At 35.7% G+C, this 22,052-nt stretch overlaps 4 protein-coding genes across 4 annotated transcripts; 1 reads left to right on the top strand and 3 right to left on the bottom strand.

The window, feature by feature from the left end:
• Positions 1–2,117: 2,117 nt before the first annotated feature.
• Positions 2,118–3,641, bottom strand: LOC124834977 (Pentatricopeptide repeat (PPR) superfamily protein). The gene has a single exon (XM_047309821.2). The coding sequence runs from the start codon at positions 3,453–3,455 to the stop codon at positions 2,118–2,120; it is 1,338 nt and encodes a 445-aa protein (XP_047165777.2). The 5' UTR covers positions 3,456–3,641.
• Positions 3,642–4,281: 640 nt separating this feature from the next.
• Positions 4,282–10,625, bottom strand: LOC124834979 (histone acetyltransferase of the MYST family 1). The gene is made up of 9 exons (XM_047309822.2): positions 10,305–10,625; positions 9,146–9,234; positions 8,592–8,654; positions 7,466–7,675; positions 6,401–6,469; positions 5,714–5,875; positions 5,019–5,112; positions 4,767–4,909; positions 4,282–4,690 (listed from the first exon to the last, which is right to left on the bottom strand). The coding sequence occupies exons 1-9, from the start codon at positions 10,573–10,575 to the stop codon at positions 4,487–4,489; spliced, it is 1,305 nt and encodes a 434-aa protein (XP_047165778.2). The 5' UTR covers positions 10,576–10,625; the 3' UTR covers positions 4,282–4,486.
• Positions 10,626–18,644: 8,019 nt separating this feature from the next.
• Positions 18,645–20,461, bottom strand: LOC124833470 (ribosomal RNA small subunit methyltransferase-like). Its single transcript, XM_047307964.2, has 2 exons — positions 19,969–20,461; positions 18,645–19,576 (listed from the first exon to the last, which is right to left on the bottom strand). The coding sequence occupies exons 1-2, from the start codon at positions 20,275–20,277 to the stop codon at positions 18,836–18,838; spliced, it is 1,050 nt and encodes a 349-aa protein (XP_047163920.1). The 5' UTR covers positions 20,278–20,461; the 3' UTR covers positions 18,645–18,835.
• A 361-nt stretch (positions 20,462–20,822) lies between these two features.
• Positions 20,823–21,458, top strand: LOC124833468 (ubiquitin-ribosomal protein eS31 fusion protein). The gene has a single exon (XM_047307962.2). The coding sequence runs from the start codon at positions 20,864–20,866 to the stop codon at positions 21,329–21,331; it is 468 nt and encodes a 155-aa protein (XP_047163918.1). The 5' UTR covers positions 20,823–20,863; the 3' UTR covers positions 21,332–21,458.
• The last annotated feature ends 594 nt before the right edge of the window (positions 21,459–22,052 follow it).

Here is a 22,052-nt window from a genome sequence, read left to right as displayed (position 1 = left end):
TATTCTAAAGACTATATTGGCTCCTTCACCATATTTCCTTTCTCAACTACCATCGTGTTGATTGAACTTCTAGCAGATGTAACACGAGGAATAGATGAAACAAGACAGATACATTTATTCGTGCATTGTTTAAATTAAAGAAAAAAGAAAAAAACTGACCTTTGTGTACCTCCACTTGACAAATCTGCATAACCACGGTTAATATCCATATCTGCAAAATGAATGCATAATACAGGAATATACTGACAGTAAGCGGACTTCATCTGGGAAAAAAACAGAGGAATTCTCACCAGGATTGCTGTCATTAATTCTCACCAAAAACAAAGCATAACTGAACTTGTGCAGGTAAAAAAGTTATTAATTTATTAATCCTTGGAATCAGTTATGAAAATAGCATCAATAATTTATCAAATTGTAAGAAAAGGAATGTAAATATTACAACTTTACCACAGCAAAATAAATAAATCTAGTTAGTTGACTATCAGTAAATTTACTAATGAATAAGAAGGCTTCCATTAACCGGTTCATCATAATAACTCATTCATTCTATCGGCATATCATCTAGATAGTGATTAGTGAATATGAAGTCAGCAAATCACAAACACATACAAGGGACCTGTTCAGTTGAATTATTTTTAAGGACAGAACATTTTAAAATTTTAAAACGGTTTACAAAATTTAGTTTCCTGGAGAAAAGTAAGAACTGCACAAAAAAAGCGTTTGATGCCTTTCTTAGAAGCTAAATGAGTTGCGTCTAAAAAGGTATTTTAAAAAGGGTTATATCAGAGAAGCTTTTTTCCTCAAATTTCATTGAATTCAAACACACCCTAAGTATTACATACTCAACACTCTAGAAGTTGAAACTGATGGAAGAACTAAAATCAGAATAAAGGTTACTCATATATCCTATCTGGGAGTGGACAAGAAGAGTTGGCAGTCAGATAATATTATAGATATTGATGTAAAAGCATTCAGTTATTCAACTCGATGTTAGTTTTCTATTTTTGTTGCTTGAACAGAAGGCTTTAGAGCCTATATATAGTAGTCGTGACTGTTTGGTGAGATAATAATCAAGATCAGTTTTACGTTTAAGCTTATCCTTATCTTTTCTTCATATGCAACAAAATCCAATTGATACAAGAAAAAGTCTAGAAAACAATAATTTATTTGTAAGATGTTAATTAGTATCGTACGTAGGAATACAAAAATTTATTCCATTAAAAGGGAACAGAAGAATAATGTTGCAAAGCTGCATAAAATCAAATTGCAGTTCATGCTAAAAAATTAACACAGCAACTATAAAATTTTCAAATTTTCAGAAAAGTAAAATGAAACACATACATCATTACATAATAACTTTTGCACCACGAGCTTTGAGTTTCTCCATTATCTTCTCCCCTTCTTCTTTTGAAACACCTTTCTTTATATAAAAAGGTGTTTTATCCACCAAATTCTTGGCCTCCTTCAAACCTAAATCACTAAAGCCCCGGACTTCCTTGATGATTTTAATTTTGCAAGCCGCTTCGTAGGACTCCAGTTTCAATTCAAACACAGTTTTTCCCGGCTTTTGCTCCTCCTTGGCCGCAGCTGGTGCTTTCGCTGCCATTCCAGCCAAATTTCCCGATCCTGCTTTTATAAATTCCACATTAGGCATCTCCTTCACACCCATTTTCTTCATCAGCACAAGACCCAATTTTGAGGCTTCAGCTACTGTAAGAGATGCTATCTCATCAACAAGCCTGAAAACTCTTTCTGATGGAGGACCTCGATGATCATTGGGATCAAATGTAGCGGGATCAAAATCAGCTGGAAGACTTCTTGGGTAAATTTCCACTTCCTCTACATCCTCCTCCTCTTTCCTTGCAGGCTGACCAAAATTTCTTGAAAATGCATATATGTTACTAGAGTTAAGCTGCACTATGGTTGGCTGAAAAGTTTGTATATACAAACCATGGGGTAAATAATGCCTTATTCTTGAAAGCAAGCTCATTCTCAACTGATTGTGATACAGTATCTAAGAATGCAAAATCAATCCAGTTTAAGACCCATCGTGTTCGCCTAATCCAATAAATAAATTGACCCTGAAAGCAGAAAAAATTAGATTTGTGCATTCAAACTCAAACTGGTTCCTCCATCTCTTGATAGCCCTTGCGAGTCATAACAGGTTTCACCTTCATCATTTGCCTATACCTATTCCATATGCCATCCTTTATTTTCTTGTGCACCACATCCTCCTTCAACAACAAGCCACCCTCCCCGGCAGCGCGAAGCGCATCACAAACCAACCCATAAGTATACTCTCTGGGCACGGATCCGCCATCAACCAACTCAACAAGAAACCCCCAAGCCTCAACAACCCTCCCAGCTTCACAAAGCGCGTGAATGATGGGAGTATATGAATTCGAACCGGGAACCCCGTGCCCCAACCTCTGCATCTGCCTCAACATCTCAACACCCTTATCAATCTCATTCACAGCACTATAGTACCTTATGAAAGACCCGTAAGTAACATGGTTCGGAACAACACCCCTTGTCTTCATATCATCGAACAACTCCAAAGCCCTCTCCACGCGCAACGTCTTACAGCACCCATCAATTAGGGCATTGTAAGTCACAACATCGGGAACCAACCCTTTGAAAAGCATTGACCGGAAGAGACGCCCGGCCTCGTAAATCCGTCGGCGCGTGGCCTTCCTGCAGCCGGTGAGCCTTCCGTAGCGGCAATAAGAGCTTATGAGAATCGTGTAAGTGAAGGTGTCGGGCGGGCACCAGAAACCGGGAAGCTCCATTTGCTGGAGAAGGTAGCGCGCCTTGGTGAAGTTCCCCACACAGCATAGCGCGTAAATCAGCGTGTTGTAGGAATGGGTATCAGGTTTGCAGCGGAACTGTTTCATTCGGTGGAAGGTGAGCAAGGCTTCGTCGGCGAGGCCGTGCTCTCCGAGGAGTTTGATGACGCACGTGACAGTGGCGGTGGTCACATGAGGGCACTGTTTGAGGAAATTCCAGAGGTGTTTGGTTGCGCTGGCACGGGCAAGTAGGCATGCCAGCTCGCGGCACGTGGCTTCGGAATGGGCAAAGGCGAAGCGGGCTTCGACCCAGCGGAAGAACTCGAGGGCCTTTAATGAGCCGAGATGGACCTTGTAGGGGTCTTGGTGGGCAGCTGGGCCTAAGACGAGAGTGTTGTTGCAGAACTTGTGATGTTCGAGGTTGAGGTTGCGCTGCCGCAGCGGGGTGCGGTGACGGAAGCCGCTCTGGCGACCGATGGAGCGAGGTGATTGGAGGGTGTAGCGGGAGATGGAGCGGAGAACTTCCGTGACAGCGTCATTTGTCCATGGCGCAGCTGACGGTGACGGTGACGGTGATGGTGCATCGAATGGAAGGTCTTTGATTACCAATACCAGTACTTGGTTGGTAAGGTGTTTGTTAAAATGACGCACAGGGTTTGTTACTCCCATTTACGTTTTGCAAGCGTTGCAATTTGAACCGTGTGTTCACCCTAGTAAGGAAAAATAAAAGAAAAACAATCGTTGGAAACCAAAACGTATATCTGCCCTTACGGGTTTTTAATAATATTTTAATGAGGGGTAAAAGGGAAACTTTTGCAAGAGATGTGATCCTATTTGTGTTAATATATGTGATTATATAATTCAAAATGTATTTGACATTATTTTATATAGTGTGGATATTTTAAAATGTATAATACAGTTTTCAAATTTCATCTTGTAGTTTAAATTTTTTAAAAAGGTTGTAGTTGAAATTTTATCTTGTACAATTGTATTTTTAGTTTTGGGCTTTTAGATACAATTTTGAAAATGTGTCTGGCAAAAATGAAATTTAAGTGGACTTTTACTCAATTCTAAAACATTTTATTTTTACTTTCATAGAAAAGAATTTAAATATTGAAAAAAATACTCATTATTTTTAGGATACACAATCACTCCAATATAGTAAATATTGACATAATTGAACTCATGTTTACTGTATCATGTATATTTTTTTAAAGAGAAAATTAATGTTAACATACAATCTTGAAAGAAACTTTTTATCTTTTTTTTTTTAATTTTGTAAACTTAAAATCTTAGTAAACCCTTTAATAGATACATATAACAATTACTAAAGATAAAACATAATATTCAATTTTCTCAATCATTGAAAATAAATAAAAAATTAAATTAAACTTTTTGAGCTGAAAATGTATTTTTTTTTATAATTCTTAAAACAAAATATATCAATAATAACTATATTAACTATTTATTTTTAAGTTAATGTGTAGTCCTAACATCATGCAATCACCCATCTCATTAAAATAAAATAAATTTTTGCTTATGGCATTCATGATTAGAAAGATAGGAGGAAAGAGATAATAGAGCAATAGATGTATGTACCTACGCTAACGTTACAGTTACAACTACAGCTACAGCCCAATCAAGTATTGTTCCTATTCTGATTTTCACTATACATAAAGGTACAATTTATTTTTGAGGGATCAACTCTGTTCTTTATAAGGAGTCCAGATCAATTTGCTAACATCAACCTCCAGGCCGCCCCTTCCAGCAGCTTTAAGATGGCGATCCAACACTTTGGGATCAGCACAGATCACATGTTGACCTTTCCTGTATTGAATCAACTCTAGACTCTGTAGGGTTGTTAATATATCTTCAGCTTTAATGGCAGTCATATCACTCAGTTCCTGTTCAAAACCAAATCATAAGTCATTCATTCAAGAAAAACCACTCGTTGCCCTCCAAACATTCACAACAAGGTACCTTGATAGAAATGTTCCCCTTGTGCTTCTTCAGAATGTCCAAGAGAACCCTGGTCCAATATCCTCTGTAGCTTAGCAGTCCAAGATCTGAAAGGGGTCTTTCAGGTGTCCCAACTTTGCTCTCCTTCTTCGACAGTTCGTATGCTTTTCAATCATTCAAATTTCAACAACCAGTTTCAGTCACACTTCATCACATATACTCTAGCCACTGCTAAATAACAAAAGGCCCATTTTACAGAAAAAGAGAGCTTACAGAAAGCAATTAGAAATTTGCCATAGCCTTTCCTTTGGTAAGGTGGAAGGGTGAGGATACATGCCAAATTGTAAGATTCCTCGGAATGTTTTTCCTTCACAATAAAAAAGTAAACAAAATCAACAAGATTAACCATAACGTGAAGAAAACAATAAACAAATAAGTATAATTAGAACCAAGTTCTTTTCTCATAATGCACTACTTGGTAAATCAGCAAGGAGAACCACTGGTTACAGCAATGAAAACCTTTATCAGTTTCAAAGAGACTACTACTGAATTGAAGGAACTTTAAACGAACTTAAAAAAAGATTAAAAGGTAACATGAAAAAGATTGAACTCGAGACATCAAGAAAATGACAAGGATGAATCACTGCACCGCAAGCAAATTTGAAAAACATATGTACATATATAAATATAAACACTAGTCCGACCAATGAACCAATGACCTAACTGAGATAATCAATGGTCCAAGTTTTAAAACACTGACTAAAAAAGCAAACATTAATCTATTTGCAAGAATAAAAACGTATTTAACCCATAGAACTGCCTGAAAATTGATTGGTCCCACAACTTCAAAGGGCGTTTAGGATACGCTTTAGAAAAGAGACAATTTAAATGGCCTCTTAGAAGTAAAATAAAAAATTCTGAAACGTCTTACTGAAGCAAAATATTGACAGCATTGTAATATTTTTTACCTTGGAGAAATAGCCAACCATGTGACATCCTCGATCATCACATTCACACAAAACATAAAACAGAAACAGATCTACATCATAATAGAGGGTCTTGTGATCAAGAAATAACTTGGCCAAATAACAAAGATTCTGCCCATAAACCTTGTTCTTCTTTCCATCAACCTGTTTCCAGATATAATAATAATAATATTTAAAATAGTAATAAAAAAAATTCAAACTTCGATAATAATCAAGGACTAATAATAAAAAATGTGCAGATAATTATTGCAACTTGCAACTGCCAGCAAAATAGACAGCTGCTATTTTCTAAATCGAAATAATTTCCAATATTTTAGATGTTTTAACTTGCATTACATATCATTTAACTATTTCAAAACAAAATCACCTATTTTATTTTAATGAGAGAAATAATTAAAAAAATTATTGGAGTGCTGGTGCTCATCAGGTTAGGGAGCCGCAGAAACTTGGGCAACCATCAATGTCTTTAAAAAAGAACTCTACCAGAATCAAAGGAGAATAATGAATTTTTATAAACAAATTGTGAGTATTCATTGCACAAAGATTTAAAGATAGGTGACAAAAAGAAAAAACTTGATTTTGAACTAAAAAAATTGAAGATAATGGAATGAGTACTAATGAGAATAAAAGGAGGAATTTGTGATATAGAGAACAGTGTAAAAAATGTACCTCAAACATTGACAGTGTGCCACTTCTATATATCTCATCACCAGGGGGATGCTTCAGATCGCATTTCCTCTGCATGAACAGGAAGCCAACGTTAGCACTGAAAATGGTGCTTAAGTGAGCATTGGGAATACAAAACGGGCAATTTCTTCAAGTTCTTGGGGTCCCAACGGAGAGCAAAGAATAAATACCAGCAGATGAATTTTACAGACTGATAGGATATGAATGTGGGTCTTAGAAGGAAGGGAAGACAATAATAAAATATAGTTCTTAGAGGGGTTGAGGGGTCAGGACAGTTAGGAAGCAGGGGGTAGGATAACTATCCTGGTGGGGTGTTATGTTCAGCTTAGGAGGAGTCTTTAAATAGGGAAATGGTTGTCTAGGGAGGGGACGTTTTGAGAGATCATTGTTGACAGGTATTGACCTGTGAAGAGGGTTAAGCCTCTATATCCAGATTGTATAGAACATTCTTTCTATGAATAATACTCAGTTTCATTCTTTTCTTTGTGTTTTGTGGTGAGAAGTGAGTTCTTGATTAGGTTCCCAGTTCAGGAACCTATCACAGACTGTTTCATATTAATACTCTTTTATCAATTTTCAAGTGGTAAAGAAACTAAAAACATTCATTTCACTCAAAAAGGTTCATTTTCAAATAAGTAGAAAGAAGAAATAAATTTTAAAGATGACTAAATGATTAAAAGTGCAATCCTGAGTATGAGTAAATTTCAAATGGCAAACAATACAAAACCACAGAATGTTTGGAATCCCATAGAAAGCTACAACAAATAGAACTTCAAAGAAGAATAAGCATCATAGGTGCAGATTATGATCACCAAAAACTAAGCAGTTTTTGTACCAATACTGCAATAAGAAGGACAAGCATATAAAATTGGTAAAAGGAATTTTGCTTTTTTGAAGAACAAACCTTCCCCTCAGATAAGTTCAGTGCCTTAGTTTGTGTATACAGAGCTATCTGCTAGTATTTGTACTTCGCTCAAAAAAAAAAAAAAGGTTGCATACACCAACAAAAAAATATAAAGTGAAAGGACATTTTCAGCCGCAGCTCACCATATGCCTCTGAAGCTGTTCTTTGCGCTTCATGAAATTGAGGCAAAACTCGCAAAAGTACAGCCTCAAACAGTCATTGTATTCTGGTGGGAATGGGGAGAAGTACCATGTCTCGATCTCATATCTTCCAAGCTCAATAGTAGCTATATTTTTCACTTTTGTAAATTCCTCATGTTCTCGTAAACTGGCAGCATCAAGCTCCTCGTGACCCTATAATTTAACAATACATATATAAATTTAAAATACAATGAACAAATTGATAGTTGAAGCAGGAACAAACTGAACAGCCAGTAGAATATAGTGGATACAACTTGAACACACAAGAAAGCAATGATCAGCATCCAGCTCAAACATAATAATATTACAAATTCACAATTGCATGTTTCATGCAACTTCAATGTTACCATTAAAGCTACTCATGCAAACAAGGATAGAGTTTTTGAAGCACCTATGCATGAGGTGTCTTAATGTGTTTGCAACTGAGGGGCCTCTAAACTTTTTTTGTCGAACAGTTTTTTTCATGAAGAAAAACTATTATAACATACATCCATTATCCAATACCCATCTATCATATTCATGTTTGAAAGTTGTTAGAAATTCAGCTTATGATGTTCAATTTTTTACAGAGGAAATAGCTTCTTCGAAATAAGTGAAAAAAAAAACCGGAGCTTATGATAACCTATATCAGCTTATTTTCTAGGCAGCAAATTTCCGTTTTCTCAATTTATCCCCAACAATTGATTATCTAAAATACAACCAATTGCAAATAATTCAATACCTTGTTTTTAATGTTACTACAGAAGAAGTAATTCTTTTATGCAATCCAAACAAAGTAGATTTTAAAATCATTGTTCACCTTACATATCCTCAAAAATAACTTATTCTATATAGTCAATCATAACAATAGTTAATTGTATACTTAATATATTTTTTACAGCTAATCCAAACACGCTGCTATACATCATTTTGAAGTAACACTCAAATATTGATAAGATATTCAATCAGAACAGTATGAACAAAGAGTTGTGCCAGAGCGAAATTAACAATGTATAGCTTGCGTTTTGTAGTGTGTATCTGTGTCTAACACCTTATCTTGAAGTTGTAACTGAAAATGTAATAATTCTACCTCTACATGTGTCTCATCAATCTTCCTCTTTTGGTGGCGTGTCATCTTCAAACCAGTTGCGCCCTAAAAAACCATATTTGCAATTTTTTAAATGAGTCCAGTCACAATACCCCAAATTTTGATATTAGAAGTAGACATAACCAAGAAAGTAAACAACATTCAAGATATTAAATTGAAGAATAACCAGTACAAGTGAAAACCATTGTGTATTAAATTCCAGACACCAAGATGAACATGACTACAACTCGTTATGATACCAAAACTCTTCTGCTACCACCAGGTCCCACCCAAAAGAAGATTCCATAAAAAAAGAAAATATGTCTGTTTTAAATATTACAAAACCATGCACTTAAATGCAATCCAATGGCATCATTTGTTCCATGTAACCAATCCCATCTAATAGAAAAAGATGAAGTTGTGTTTGTAAATAAATAGATGTCTCAACAACATTATCACTTTTTCCTCAGGAAATCCCCACAACCTTCTTCAAAAAAAAATAAATTGACGAGGTCTAACAAATGCTGCCGATACAATTTGGAGTAAATATTCATTACCTTCTCCTCCACTTTCTCATCAACAACCGCCTCCACTGAATCAAGATCAAGCTGTTCAAGCTTAACCCACTCGTCAAGCCTTCTATTGACTGCCAAAGAAAAAGGCAAAAAAATTACAATAAGACTAACCAGTGAGCATCTTATCATCATTCCTGACTACCAGTGTTTTAAACTTCTGGAAGTGACATATAGCAACAAGCCCAAAAAAAGCTATAATAAGATAGCTGCTATTTTGAAACTTTATATATAACAGGTATCTTCAATTACGAATGATAGAAATCAATCAAGATTAATGACATTCATAATTAACAATAAAAATCCATAGGTGTCCTAAACAAAACATACAAACAAATACCAACCAAAGTCAAATAAGTTTCTAAGATAGGAATCCTTAGTTATCAATCCATTATCTTCTAATTCAAGGTTCCTTCTTTACCATTTTCACTACTATTACAGTTGTAGATTTCATTTTGCATAATTGAAAACCCAAAATTCCCATGCAAAATGTCCTAATGCCTCTCTTCATAGCATGTTTTAGGAATCAACACATTGTGCCGCTTCTGTCCCTATTCAGCCCGTTATTTTGTATGCTACAACAACCACACTAAACCACTTTGCTACGGAAAACCCTAAAGTAGGTGGAGCCACACCACAACAATATGCTACTGTAGCAGAGCTGTTAACATCCTAATTTTATTACACTCCTTCATTTCCAAAATACTAGTTATGGCTTCCCTGCTCACCCCAGATTGGGATAAAAACCACACACGCACAAGTGATTCCTTTCTCTTCAACTCGGAACTTTTCGTTCTGTAAAACAAAACCTCAAATAACAAATAATCCTAACTCGGCCCACTAACGAATTCATAAATAATAATTTATAACAATCCAGGTTCGGTGAACGCTTCACCAGTATTCACCTCATATTCACAACGAATCCTATTAGTAATAAGATTTAAATTACAATCAGAGCCACCGACACAATACTCACCGTTAACCCAGAACAAAACGCGAAACCAAATCAAATTGCATCCAAACAAACCTTAAATCAACACACAGCTCAACCAACCAATCAACCCTCGAAGCCGAAACCATAACAGTTCACTCTATTCATTCAAATGGAGAAACAGAACGAAGGTCGAAGGACGAAGGATCCTACACTCGGTGTAATGGACGTAATACTCGTAATCGCTGGGGATGGCGTTGTGAACCTTCCGGCGTTCGATGACCTTAACGGGATGGTACTTGCTGTCCCTCCACCGGCACATGACACGCGTGCCGACCTCCAGGGGGAGAACCGACGATCTCCTCCGCTTCGCCATGTCGGCCTCCGGCGCCGCCTCCGCGCCGTCGACGGACATGGATTTGCCTTTGCCGGCGGAAGGAGCGGAACCGTTTTCCCCGCCGGTTGGGGTTTCAAGCGAACCCATGAAAGAGAGAAAGACGAGTCAAATTGCGAATCTGAAATAAAGCTAAGGTTTTAAAAATCCCATCAGTTAAGTAGAATGAAAACAAAGGCTTAATTAAGTTTGGTGTAACTAGTAATAAATTTGTAACTTTCAACCTATTTTAATCATGATAGTGAGTTGAATTTTCTCAAATAGTTCTCTTTTTTATTTTTTTTCGATTAGGTCTATAAAATTGATAAATCAAAGTAATTGGATCGATGTTATTAAATTAGGTTAACCGGTTAAAATTAAGCTAGATTGTCACTGTGATGTAAAATCATTAATTGACATGGCAGATACAGAATATATTATGTGGAATATGTATAATTGAAAAAAAAAGTTTTTGAAAATTGAAATTAGGGTTCGTGAAAACGAAATTATGGTTCATCATCTTCAATCTTTCTCCAAATTAGAAACCCTAGCGATTATAGGGTTGGTTCTGTGTTTGGCTTTCCTTGCAGGTTTTGGTTCAAGATGAAGGTGTGACGATGGCCTCATGATGGTTGAAGAATGAGCAACTCGCGATGCACGTTTGAAGAAGATGAAGGGCTGAAGTTTTTGTGCGAAGAAGATTGTGTGATCTGTGTGATGAATATGAAGGAGTTTTGCGATTTGGGTGCTTCTGCGTTTTAGATGCTCATGGCTTTCTAGGTTGAAGGATATTGACTTGAGTTTTTGCAGGTCTGTAATTTGGGATTTGTGCAAGAAGGGAGAAGAGAACTCGTCCAATGGTGGCACGATTTTAGGGTTCTAAATTGGGATTTTTCTGAATTTCTGCAAGTTCAGACTCGTTGCATAGCTCTCGCGATGCTTGCGGTTTAGGTTGCTTCGTGGCACGAGGATGAAGAGAAAACGAGCCTGGTTCGCGGTGATGGCGCATAGACGTTGGCTGACCATGGTGGTTTTGTTGATGCATCGTAGGTTTCACGATTGTGCAAGGAAGATGAACATGGTTTTGCGATGGTGGTGGTTGTGTGGCGTCACATGAAGGCTAGTGGTGACGTTTTTTGGGTGGCTGCCATGGATTGCTAGGGTTTCTAATTTTGAGAAAGGTTTAAGAAGATGACATGGCAGAATGTGGTGACAACTCAACTTAATGTGATGACCTGCATCTGCGACATCAATTAATGATTCCACCTCATAGTCACAACTCAACTTAAATTTAACTCCGTTAACCCAATTTAACAACAGGGTGATTGCACTATTTTTCACTTTTAGGAACCCAATTAAAAAAAAAATAAGAAAGGACCTATTTGAGAAAACTCAACATAAATAGAGACTATCAAAATGACTAAACCAAAATTTTATGGCATATTTGCTTCTTAAAAGTTTAAAATTATTGAATTGATTTTCTACGGTTAGATTTTTAAAGTTTTTTAAGAGATTTTAAAATTTGTAATAAAAATAAATAAAATTATATCACTTAATTATTTTATTAGTTTTTAGATTTAGAGATATATGATGTAAAATCTTATAAGTTAAAAAAGAAAGGTAACTTTAGATTTTTAGTGTGGAGTTGCATATAAAGGGTAAGATCTTAATGGTTCGAGTCAATGCGGGTATTATATTATCTGACTCACAGATACTTGTTACCCGCAAAAAATAATAATAATAATTTAATTTATATATTTTTTAAATTAAATTTAATTAAAATAAAATTAATTTATATTTTATTTGGTTAAATTTAATTAAAATAAAATTTAATTTATATTTAATATAATTTATATTGTATTATATATATAACTTTTGTAATTTTATTATAAAAATATATAAAATATTTCTTTTTTAATTTTTGCGGGTATCTGTGGGTTCTAAAATACTCGAAAATATTTTTTAAACTGGTAGCGGGCGAGTTGCGGGTCGGGTTACAGGTAGGCACTATTCGTGCCCGACGTGACCCGTTGCCATCCATATCATAAGAGAGTTGGGATCTTTGAATAAATGGTGTGTATGAATGTTATGATAAAAGGTTAAAGTGAATAATATTTATAGGATCAACATGAATCGTGAGTCCATGGAATAATATTTATTTGTGAGTATAATAACAATATAATAAATAATAAAAGAATGATAATAGATATAAGTGTGGACTACTTTATAATAGAGAGTCTTAAAAAATCTTATTAGGTCGTGCTCTTTAATATGTTTGTTAAATAGGATAATAACTTTAGACAAATTCAATAATTTTATTTTTATTTTAGTGATAATTTATTTGTAGGATATATGAGTGTACTAAATATAAGTAAATTTACTTCCTTGGGTATGAGAACATTTTGTCATAATATCTATTATTTTCCTTATTTGAAAAGTATAAAAATGTAAGTATAAAAAATGAAAAGACTCTATTAAACTAAAGAGAGATGTGTAAGCAATTAAAGATTTTATTTTTGTTGAAATATTGTGTTAATTTCTTTATATAGATTGAAAAGAATATGTATTCCGGCTTGTGGGGTTCAAGTCAGCTACTCTCCATGTTTTGTTCATCAAACTTTCTTGCACATGCCACTTTTCGCCCTTCACCTTACTCTTATTATTGTTCGGTTAAACTTGGATGTTACTTGCAGAAGGTACTCTGATGCCAAAGTCAGTATAGATTCGATAGTTCAGTAATAAATGCATATTAAACATAACCAACCTACTGCAATACCTCAAACCTATATTTATAGATTTCAAAGTAGGTTTCAGATTAGCACCAACCTAATTACGTCCCAACTTGTTAATGATCATGTTTTGGTTTAATATAATAGTATTTAGCTCTAAACCATGTTTAAGGTCTGATTGATGAGACTGATCGGTTCACACTTCCTAACCAACTGGGTTCTTGACATGTGGGAATGTCTGGTTCAGTCATAAAGTACACAACCCCCCAAGCTCGAGCATATCTTGATGTGCGAAGGGCTGTGTAGATGGAAAGATATCGCGCGTTGTTGGGATGCTAGAGCTATTGGTCGTAAACGATTAATTGCATGGGCAATTATCTTGAGGACGTGTCAGTTGAGGGAAGTTGTAACCAGTGGCAATGGGACACGTGGTTTACGGGGATTCGTGCACTTGTTGAAAGAAAGGGTCGTGAGATGTGGACTATTAGATCTTACTTGTTTCAATGGTTTGGACTCGTTCATCTGAGGACATATTTCGGCTATAAAAGAAGGTGGGGCTCGATGTCATTTTCACCATTGCTATCTATACTCTCTTCAAGAACCGAGCGTCCTATTTTTCTTTTCTCAAAAATAATAATGTTGATTGTTAAGCTTTCTTCGTCTGAAAAGTCTGAGGGGACAAGAGGCCGAGGTTATGGCGACAGTGACTAGAGTCTTCAATGTCATCGGTCAGGTCTTCAATCCTTGGATCAACTGAGTGAGAAGAGGTATATGGTGACGGGGCAGCATGTGTGAATATAAACAATGTTGCTGCCTATGCTAATATGAATGAAGTAATTAGAAATCACAATCCTATTTCATAGAAATCACAATTGTGAATAAAGTTGGACCATGTTCTTGTGTTTTCATAAAATAAGAATAGGTAAAGTCGATTATTGTTTAACAAATTTGGATGAACATCTGATCCCGATGGCTGAATTAAAAATTCAGACTCTAAACTTAAAACTGCATCCAAGACATTGTGAAAGTATTTGTCAATTGTTGACCTAGATCGAATGGAAGAAAAATGTCACACTTTGATTCTTCACATTATGCCCAATTATATGTAGAAATTTAGCAACTTGTTCCTCCACTATCGACCATAATGCATTATTGACTAACTTAGTTGCCCTTAGTCGCTGACATAAGTTAATAAATATCTTTGATCTCATCTGAATAATGTCACAATATCGATTAGTATGCACAAGGTAAGACATTAACTGCTCTCTACGACGATCTTTGTCTGACATAAATTTGCTAACACCATTTGTTGCTCTCGAATACATATTCAATATCTTTAGCACATGTGCAATAATGCATAACATTGTTATTGCATCTAGTGTTATGTGCATTTGTAATGAGCAGTGTAAGTGTGTTACTATATTGATGTCCACACACACAACATCATCAACTATATCTTTACCAACCAAATATGACACATCTATCTATACTACCGTAAACAAATATAAACATTATTACATACAAATAAAAATGAAGCTATATTCATTTACAATTTAAAAATAAAATTTGTTTTATTCTTCTCGAAAGCAAAATAATTATTTATTTTCCTAAAAATATTAATTTAAAAATAGTAATACATCTACTCAACATCACAATTTCATAAATATCTACATTGAGCAACATAATTTCATTAAAATAATACACAATACATAAATTCATACAATCATTAAGTAAATAATACATACTCGTAAATAATACATATAATAATTAATAACACATAATAAATATTACCTATTGAAGACTTGTGTACTAATGAAGAAAACGAAATACGAACCAAGCATAAAACAACCATAAACCATGCATAAAACAACCATAAATCGAGCACAAAACAACTAGGAATTGAGGATAAAATAACCACAAACTGAGCACCAAACAAGTACATAATATCAACCACCTCCACACACAATCACAAGCAAAAACAACACAACCACTATTAGAAACAACCACAATAGCTCTAACACCTACACTAACCACCATATATAAAAAAAATCAAATGACAAACAACTTCACCTCCACAAACCACCAACTAACCTCCATCAGTTGAGAACCATGTGCTTCATCTCCTACATCAACCACAAACTCAGATCCACCACAAGTCAACACTATCACACAAACCCGACTTCACAACATGCATGAGTACCAACTTCAACTTGCCTTTCCACCATGGATATCCCACAACCCAAGAATAAGTATTGGAATGAGTTATAATGACATGGAATCAATTACAACCTCTTGAATGGGTTACAATGCCTTACAAAATTGATTCCAAACTCCTAGAATTGATTCTTTATGTGTTGAAATTGGTTACGAGCTTTACTGAAATGGATTTCATTTTTTCATTTTGTTGTATGGTGTAATCTATTCCACTTGAAGGGGAATTAGTTTTGTTTCCTTTATATTTTACCTCATCTTCATCTTCACCACCATGGAAGTTGTGAAGGATACAATATTAACAACTTGGTAGCATAGCTCGACAATGCGCCTTAACAGCTTGGCAGTACGCCTCTTACCATTAAACATGGAATTGTGAACCCATGAACCACACACACATATAACTCCCTTGAAATAACTCAGAACACTACTCTTTCCACCACAACAAAAGAAAATGAATCCAACTTTTCCATGTCTAAAAATTTGTACACTCACCAACCACCTATAACAACTAGCTTGACCATATTTAATGGCTTGTTGAACACGAACTGGGAAAATTTTTCAAACGAAAATTGTGTACTCATTCATGTTAGGAGAATCTCACTGTGTGGCTCATGGGTCCGTGGATTCTCTATCAAGGGTAAAAATGTTAAGGTTAAACATGCACATGAACAAAAAATCTATTGAGGGTAAAAATGAATTTTCATACATAATACCCTCAAATCACCATAGTTGAAGAAAGATTCGAAAATCACTTCATCCTACTATCGTCATCTTCTCTCGTTTTCAAATGCATGAATATGAGCAAAATTTTACCTTCGAGTTCATCTTCACCAATGTTTGTAAATATTATCACCCTAAATGAACACAACATTAGTGTATTTAGGGGGTATGCCATCTATGCAAGCACTTTCAAGAAAGAGCTAGAGTCATTTATGCAAGGTCAAACTAAACACTTTCTATTAGGTCATCATAAAGCACCTTTAGTAGATTATTAGTATTTATACCTTGTATTAAGGGTCAAGTAATGTAGGATTTATTTTTAGGTCTTGTATTAAGGGCAAAGTAATATAGGATTTTTAAACAATCTTGCTTAAGTTGTAGGATGATATTTGCACCTAGCTTAAGCTAATCTTGGATGATTAATTTTGTAACCCTAGCTTGGTGGAGGCTGTCCCACATGAGACATGGTGGCCACTTGACAAACTCTTAATGAAGAGTTTTCTTACAAAGGTAGTGGTCATGTGTCATTTTCCTGGTAGGGAACTTTTGCTAAAGTGACTTTCGACATGACAAACTCTTAGTGGAGAGTTTTCTTACAAAGGTAGTGACCATGTGTCATTTTCTTGATGGAGAACTTTTGCTAAAGCGGTTTTCTACATGACAAACTCTTAGTGGAGATTTTTCTTACAAAGGTAATGGCCATATGCCATTTTTCTAGTGAGAAACTTTTGCTAGAGTGATTTTCCACATGACTAGGAGTGAAAAGTTTTCTAAAAATTAAAGTGGCACATGTCAAGCTCTCCTTCACGAAGATAGGATTTTTAAGGTTTGATGCAAGATAACATTTTAGAGTATTGGTATACTTTGGAGACACCTTCATCTATACATAGAGGTGTCTCCCCCTTTGTAAACCCACTTTTGAAATTAATAATGAAATGCTGTCAAAATATTGAGTCATTTTATTAATCTCTAAAGTCAAGGTTAGAACATTTCATGTGATCTCTTCTAGCCACATTCCTCTAGAATTGACCTAAACTCTCTAAGAACACCATCAAAACACCACCCCATCACCATTAAAACAACAAAGGTCATGAGTCTTTCCCCATTATTCACCTTGCTTCCGCATCATATTATTTTCATAACATCTCTTCTAGATTTGGACCAACATAGCTTGAAAAGATTGCTATCATATAGTAATAGAACTTTAGTTATTTTTGTTTCCCCCTTTGTTTTCCTAACCTTTTTTTTGTTGTAACTATCTTGAAATGTTCCAAATTAAGTTCTCTTACACACAAAACAGTTATGACATTGATGATTTTCAAAATTAAACTGTATCTATAATTTTTAAACTTGTCAAATTAATAGAAAAAAAATTAGCAAGCTTCCATAATCTTTCATATAATTTATTGGATACATGAACCTCATGGACAATGACTATCAAGATCAATTTTCAATTCATTTGCCGGACAATCAGTTAATTTATATTTCATTTAGATTGAATACCATATAACAATGAAATATGTTTCCGTTATACGGAATATCAGACATACCAAATGATAAATAGTTCAAAGCATAACGTAGCATAAACTGAAATCACTGTGATTAAGTTCTGTGATATCAAATTCGGAGTGATAAACCTAACTTCTTGCTTGGTTCATGGAATCTCTCTTGTCATAAACATTATCTGGGGTAAGGCAGGGAACCAGTTGCCAGTCCTTGGAATTTGAATAGTGTAACCTTCTGCTACAATGATTCATTCACAAACCAGGCATCTGCAACAGTATAGTAGTCTGCACTTTTATTCTGGTTAATGGAAAACAGAAGTAAAAGACTGGCTGGCATGAATATCAAAATCGGTAAAATTTGATTGAGTTGTATAGTGCCCCTCTATCTGTACTACAGTAACCTTCAAAAACGTTAACTGATCAGGTCCAAACCAAATGCTGCCATGCAATTTTTAGAATAAATAATCATTAACTTCACTTACTCATCATCAATGGGCCTATGAATCAAGCTCTTGCGATTCAATTTAAACGTAAGTAAAAAACAGAAAGCACGTGAAACAACTCGTTTCAGCGTCCACTACAACGAGCTCATTATGGCCATGGCCACAAAGGGGTTCAATATTAATTTGGTAATACCATTAAAAAAGGCATAAGCACCCATGTCAAAGAGACATGAATAATTTAAAGGCTATTTGATTCAATCCAGGTAGTGTAGACATTTATTCATTTCCAACCTTAGAATATCATATGCCTCATATCACCAAAAGACTACCTATAAATTTTAGTACCAAATGTTGAAATTTAACCTGCGTGTGACAAATAATAGCTCTAACAAAATATTGGTTCATCTGTAACTGCAATATGCCTCATGATCATTATCAACACTTCAGCTTCCCAATCAGGTTGCAGCAGAAAGAGAGAATGAGAATATTTGCCAAAAAAATAATGTGTGACACCACACAGAAAGCTGCACATGCAGATTTTCATAAAGTAACGAAGGAAGAACAACATGTGATCAAAACACTATAGATTATATGGGGTAGAACACATCCATGAAGGATCTCAACAAAATACAATGCTTAAGAAAAGTTTATCTAATACCACTCTTTCTTTGAAAACTGCAGCCTAATGATAAGACTAATAAGAAAAAAATAGTGTAGATTTAAGACTGAAGAAGCTATCAAGAAAATTGACCATCTGAAATTAGGAGAAGTGTATGCCAGCTTTGTTAAATAGAGATAGCAGGTATAGGAATTCCTGCAATGTGAGCTTGGATGACCTCTTTTCTTCAAAATCTCCCTCTTTCAGAACACCCAAAACCTTGTCCTTGAATTCAGATTGCACCTCATCAGCTTCCCCATCCTCAACTTCCATTTCATCATCATCTGCTCCATCATCATCCATCTCCATACCTTGATCATCACCAAAACTAGCAAAGTCAATTTTGTTATCTGCTTCCTTCAATGAATCTACTTGCCCAAGTTGCAGCGCCCTAACAGTTCTGTAGTTCTTTTCAAGCAAGGAGATCACACTCTTCTGCCTAAATATCGAACCAAGAGTCTTGTTCTTCCTGTTGAAACAAATTCGCAAAAACCCCTCCCATTCCTTCTGGTTTACTTCAATACGGGGTTTCCTGGGCTCAATTCGCACTACAGAGGAATCAACTTTGGGAGGGGGCCTGAAGTTGTTTCTTCCAACTTTGAGGAGGTGGAAGACTCGAGCATGGAGTTGAGTGTTCACCGTAAGACGACAATATAGTTTGTCACTAGGCTGAGCAACCAGTCTCATGGCAAATTCTCTCTGGAACATTATGATTGCAGCCCTAAATACAGGCTGGTGATTGAGTAACTTGAATGTGAGAGGAGAAGATATTTGGTAGGGAATGTTTGCAACACATATGTCAAAATAAGGAAGATCGGTTTTCAGCACATCACCTTGGATAACCTGTAACCATGAAAAAAAATAAAACAGAACACAAGTATCCATCTTGTAAGTCGAAAATAAGCTCTTCCAAACGGGTTCTCTTTGCTCATCATGCATGATACACTTAATTCATAACTCATCGTAATAAGCACTCGAAATATAAGTTGAAAACTGTTTTCATAGGCTACCCTAAAACCCCATTGAAGCAATCTGCCCCATATTTTAAAAACCCAGTCACTGACCTCCTAACAACTCAAGTTTCTGGTTATTTTCAATTTTCACAGAATCAAATATTTTGAATTGTTGACTGTATTTGACTGAAAAATTGAGAATTCGCAGTGGAATTAATTTTCCTAAAAACAAGAGTGCGGAAAACTGAAGAGAAAGTGAAATTTTGTATTTTGTATACATACAGTGAGGCGATTGGAGTGAGGAGTGCCCTGGAACCGTCGCTGGAGCTCGAGAACCATGCGTGGATCGATCTCAACGGCGACTACTTTCTTGGCTACTTCTAGAAGCTTCTTGGTGAGGTTTCCGGTACCGGGACCGATCTCGAGGACAACGTCGGTGGGTTTGACGCCGGATTTTTGCACGATGGAGTCGACGAGCAAGGGGTTCTTGAGAATGTGCTGCCCCTTCGATTTGTGGAAGGAGATTCCTCCCTGGTACGGCATGTGCTGCTGCGCCTTCGCCTTCTCCTTCCTCGCTTTCCCTCCCGCCATTGAAACGCGCGTTCTCGCAAGGCGCTGTTTGTTTTGGATCAAAATTACTTAGAATGGAACAGCGTGCTGAATAGGTATCGCTGAAATGCGAAGAAGAATTTAAAATTGCTTAACAGAGAATATATATCTCAAACTAGCTTCTGCGTTTGCCTCCACCGCGGAAAAGAAAGAAACAAAGCGAACATTAGAGTTTAAGTGTGCATTTATATATATAATTTCAGTATTAATGTTGAAATGAAATAATAGAAAAATTATTTTAAAAAAATACAGTAAATAAAAAAAATCAAACATAACATAATTATTTCAAATCACATTTTTATTTCACAAATGAAAAATTATATATATATTTTTTACAATGTAGTGTGATAATTCGTTGAATAAAACTAATATATATATATATATATATATATATATATATATATATATATATAATAAAGCTGTGATTTTTCTTCAAAAACTTAATATTAAATGGGTTGGGTCCAGCAAGTTTTGGGCTGAAAAGAAGCCCAGCAGAAACCCTAATTCCTACACTATTTAAACCTTCCATGTGATCAGAAACCCTGCATCGGAAACCCTAGCAGCTGCAATGCAGATATTCGTGAAAACCCTTACGGGGAAGACCATCACCCTTGAGGTGGAGTCTTCGGACACCATCGATAATGTCAAGGCCAAGATCCAGGATAAGGAGGGCATCCCACCGGACCAGCAGCGTCTCATCTTCGCCGGAAAGCAGCTCGAGGACGGCCGCACCCTCGCCGACTACAACATCCAAAAGGAGTCCACTCTCCACCTTGTCCTCCGTCTCCGCGGTGGTGCCAAGAAGCGCAAGAAGAAGACATATACCAAGCCTAAAAAGATCAAGCACAAGCACAAGAAGGTGAAGCTCGCCATCTTGCAGTTTTATAAGGTTGACGACTCCGGCAAGGTGCAGAGGCTCCGCAAGGAGTGCCCCAACACCGAGTGCGGCGCTGGAACCTTCATGGCTAACCACTTCGATCGTCACTACTGCGGCAAGTGCGGTCTCACCTATGTCTACCAGAAGGCCGATGCTTAATCCGTAATGAATTTGCTTTTCTTATTAGTATTTTTAGTTTTTAAAAGTTTTGTTTCATGTTTGTCTAATTAAACTTTTATCAATACTTTATCGATTTGGATTATCTATTATTCGCTTTCATGTTAAATTTCGTTGATGCCATTGGTGTTTGATCGAATTGATATGGTTGTTTATTGTTCTATGATATATTGGGTGTGGTATACGAAATGAAAGTTGTAGATTGAGATTGGAAAATCCTATTTATTCGTTTTGTGTGCTTGATGAATGTTGAGTTGTGATTTAGGTGTTAATGGTAGGGGTGGCAAAACTTGTAGGTATTTTTTAACCCGATATTCGATTGTACAGAATACATATTGTAAGTATTTTTAAAATCCATATTCGATTAGATGGATAACAGGGTCGGGTAATGGGTAGGAATTATTTGTTTCTGAACTATCCGCTGTCATTGTATAGAAGATTATGTTTCTATTTTATTTTTATGATTTTGAGATTGGTTTCTTGATTGGGGATATAAAAGAATTGCTTGTGGAAAGGTTTCGAAGTGTGATTGGATGTTGTATGGTTGAAGATCGAGTGTTAAATGGTGTACTCTACTTATTTGTTTTGTGTAATGAGCCTGTAAAAATTTGAAGTTAGAGATTTAGCCTTATTAAGTTGATAAACAACTAGATGTAGCCTATTTCAAGAGGTGAACTAGTATAAATGTATATGTATTTTTCTT

The sequence above is a fragment of the Vigna umbellata genome, chromosome 3 (genome assembly GCF_029865625.1).
Source record: "Vigna umbellata cultivar VRB3 chromosome 3, Vumbellata_1.0, whole genome shotgun sequence".
Classification (NCBI taxonomy): Eukaryota; Viridiplantae; Streptophyta; class Magnoliopsida; order Fabales; family Fabaceae; genus Vigna; species Vigna umbellata.
This window is presented reverse-complemented; position numbering and strand designations above follow the sequence as displayed.

What these genes read in the sequence shown, in the direction of transcription:
- LOC124834977 (XM_047309821.2), bottom strand. Translation starts at nt 3,455, where the DNA reads ATGGGAGTAACAAACCCTGTGCGTCATTTTAACAAACACCTTACCAAC.
- LOC124834979 (XM_047309822.2), bottom strand. Translation starts at nt 10,575, where the DNA reads ATGGGTTCGCTTGAAACCCCAACCGGCGGGGAAAACGGTTCCGCTCCT. An exon ending in GCACACTGTCAATGTTTGAG is followed by an intron (nt 5,876 to 6,400) that starts GTACATTTTTTA and finishes ATCTGGAAACAG; the next exon opens with GTTGATGGAAAGAAGAACAA. An exon ending in AGGGGAACATTTCTATCAAG is followed by an intron (nt 4,691 to 4,766) that starts GTACCTTGTTGT and finishes GGTTTTGAACAG; the next exon opens with GAACTGAGTGATATGACTGC.
- LOC124833470 (XM_047307964.2), bottom strand. Translation starts at nt 20,277, where the DNA reads ATGGCGGGAGGGAAAGCGAGGAAGGAGAAGGCGAAGGCGCAGCAGCAC. An exon ending in CTCACTCCAATCGCCTCACT is followed by an intron (nt 19,577 to 19,968) that starts GTATGTATACAA and finishes TCATGGTTACAG; the next exon opens with GTTATCCAAGGTGATGTGCT.
- LOC124833468 (XM_047307962.2), top strand. Translation starts at nt 20,864, where the DNA reads ATGCAGATATTCGTGAAAACCCTTACGGGGAAGACCATCACCCTTGAG.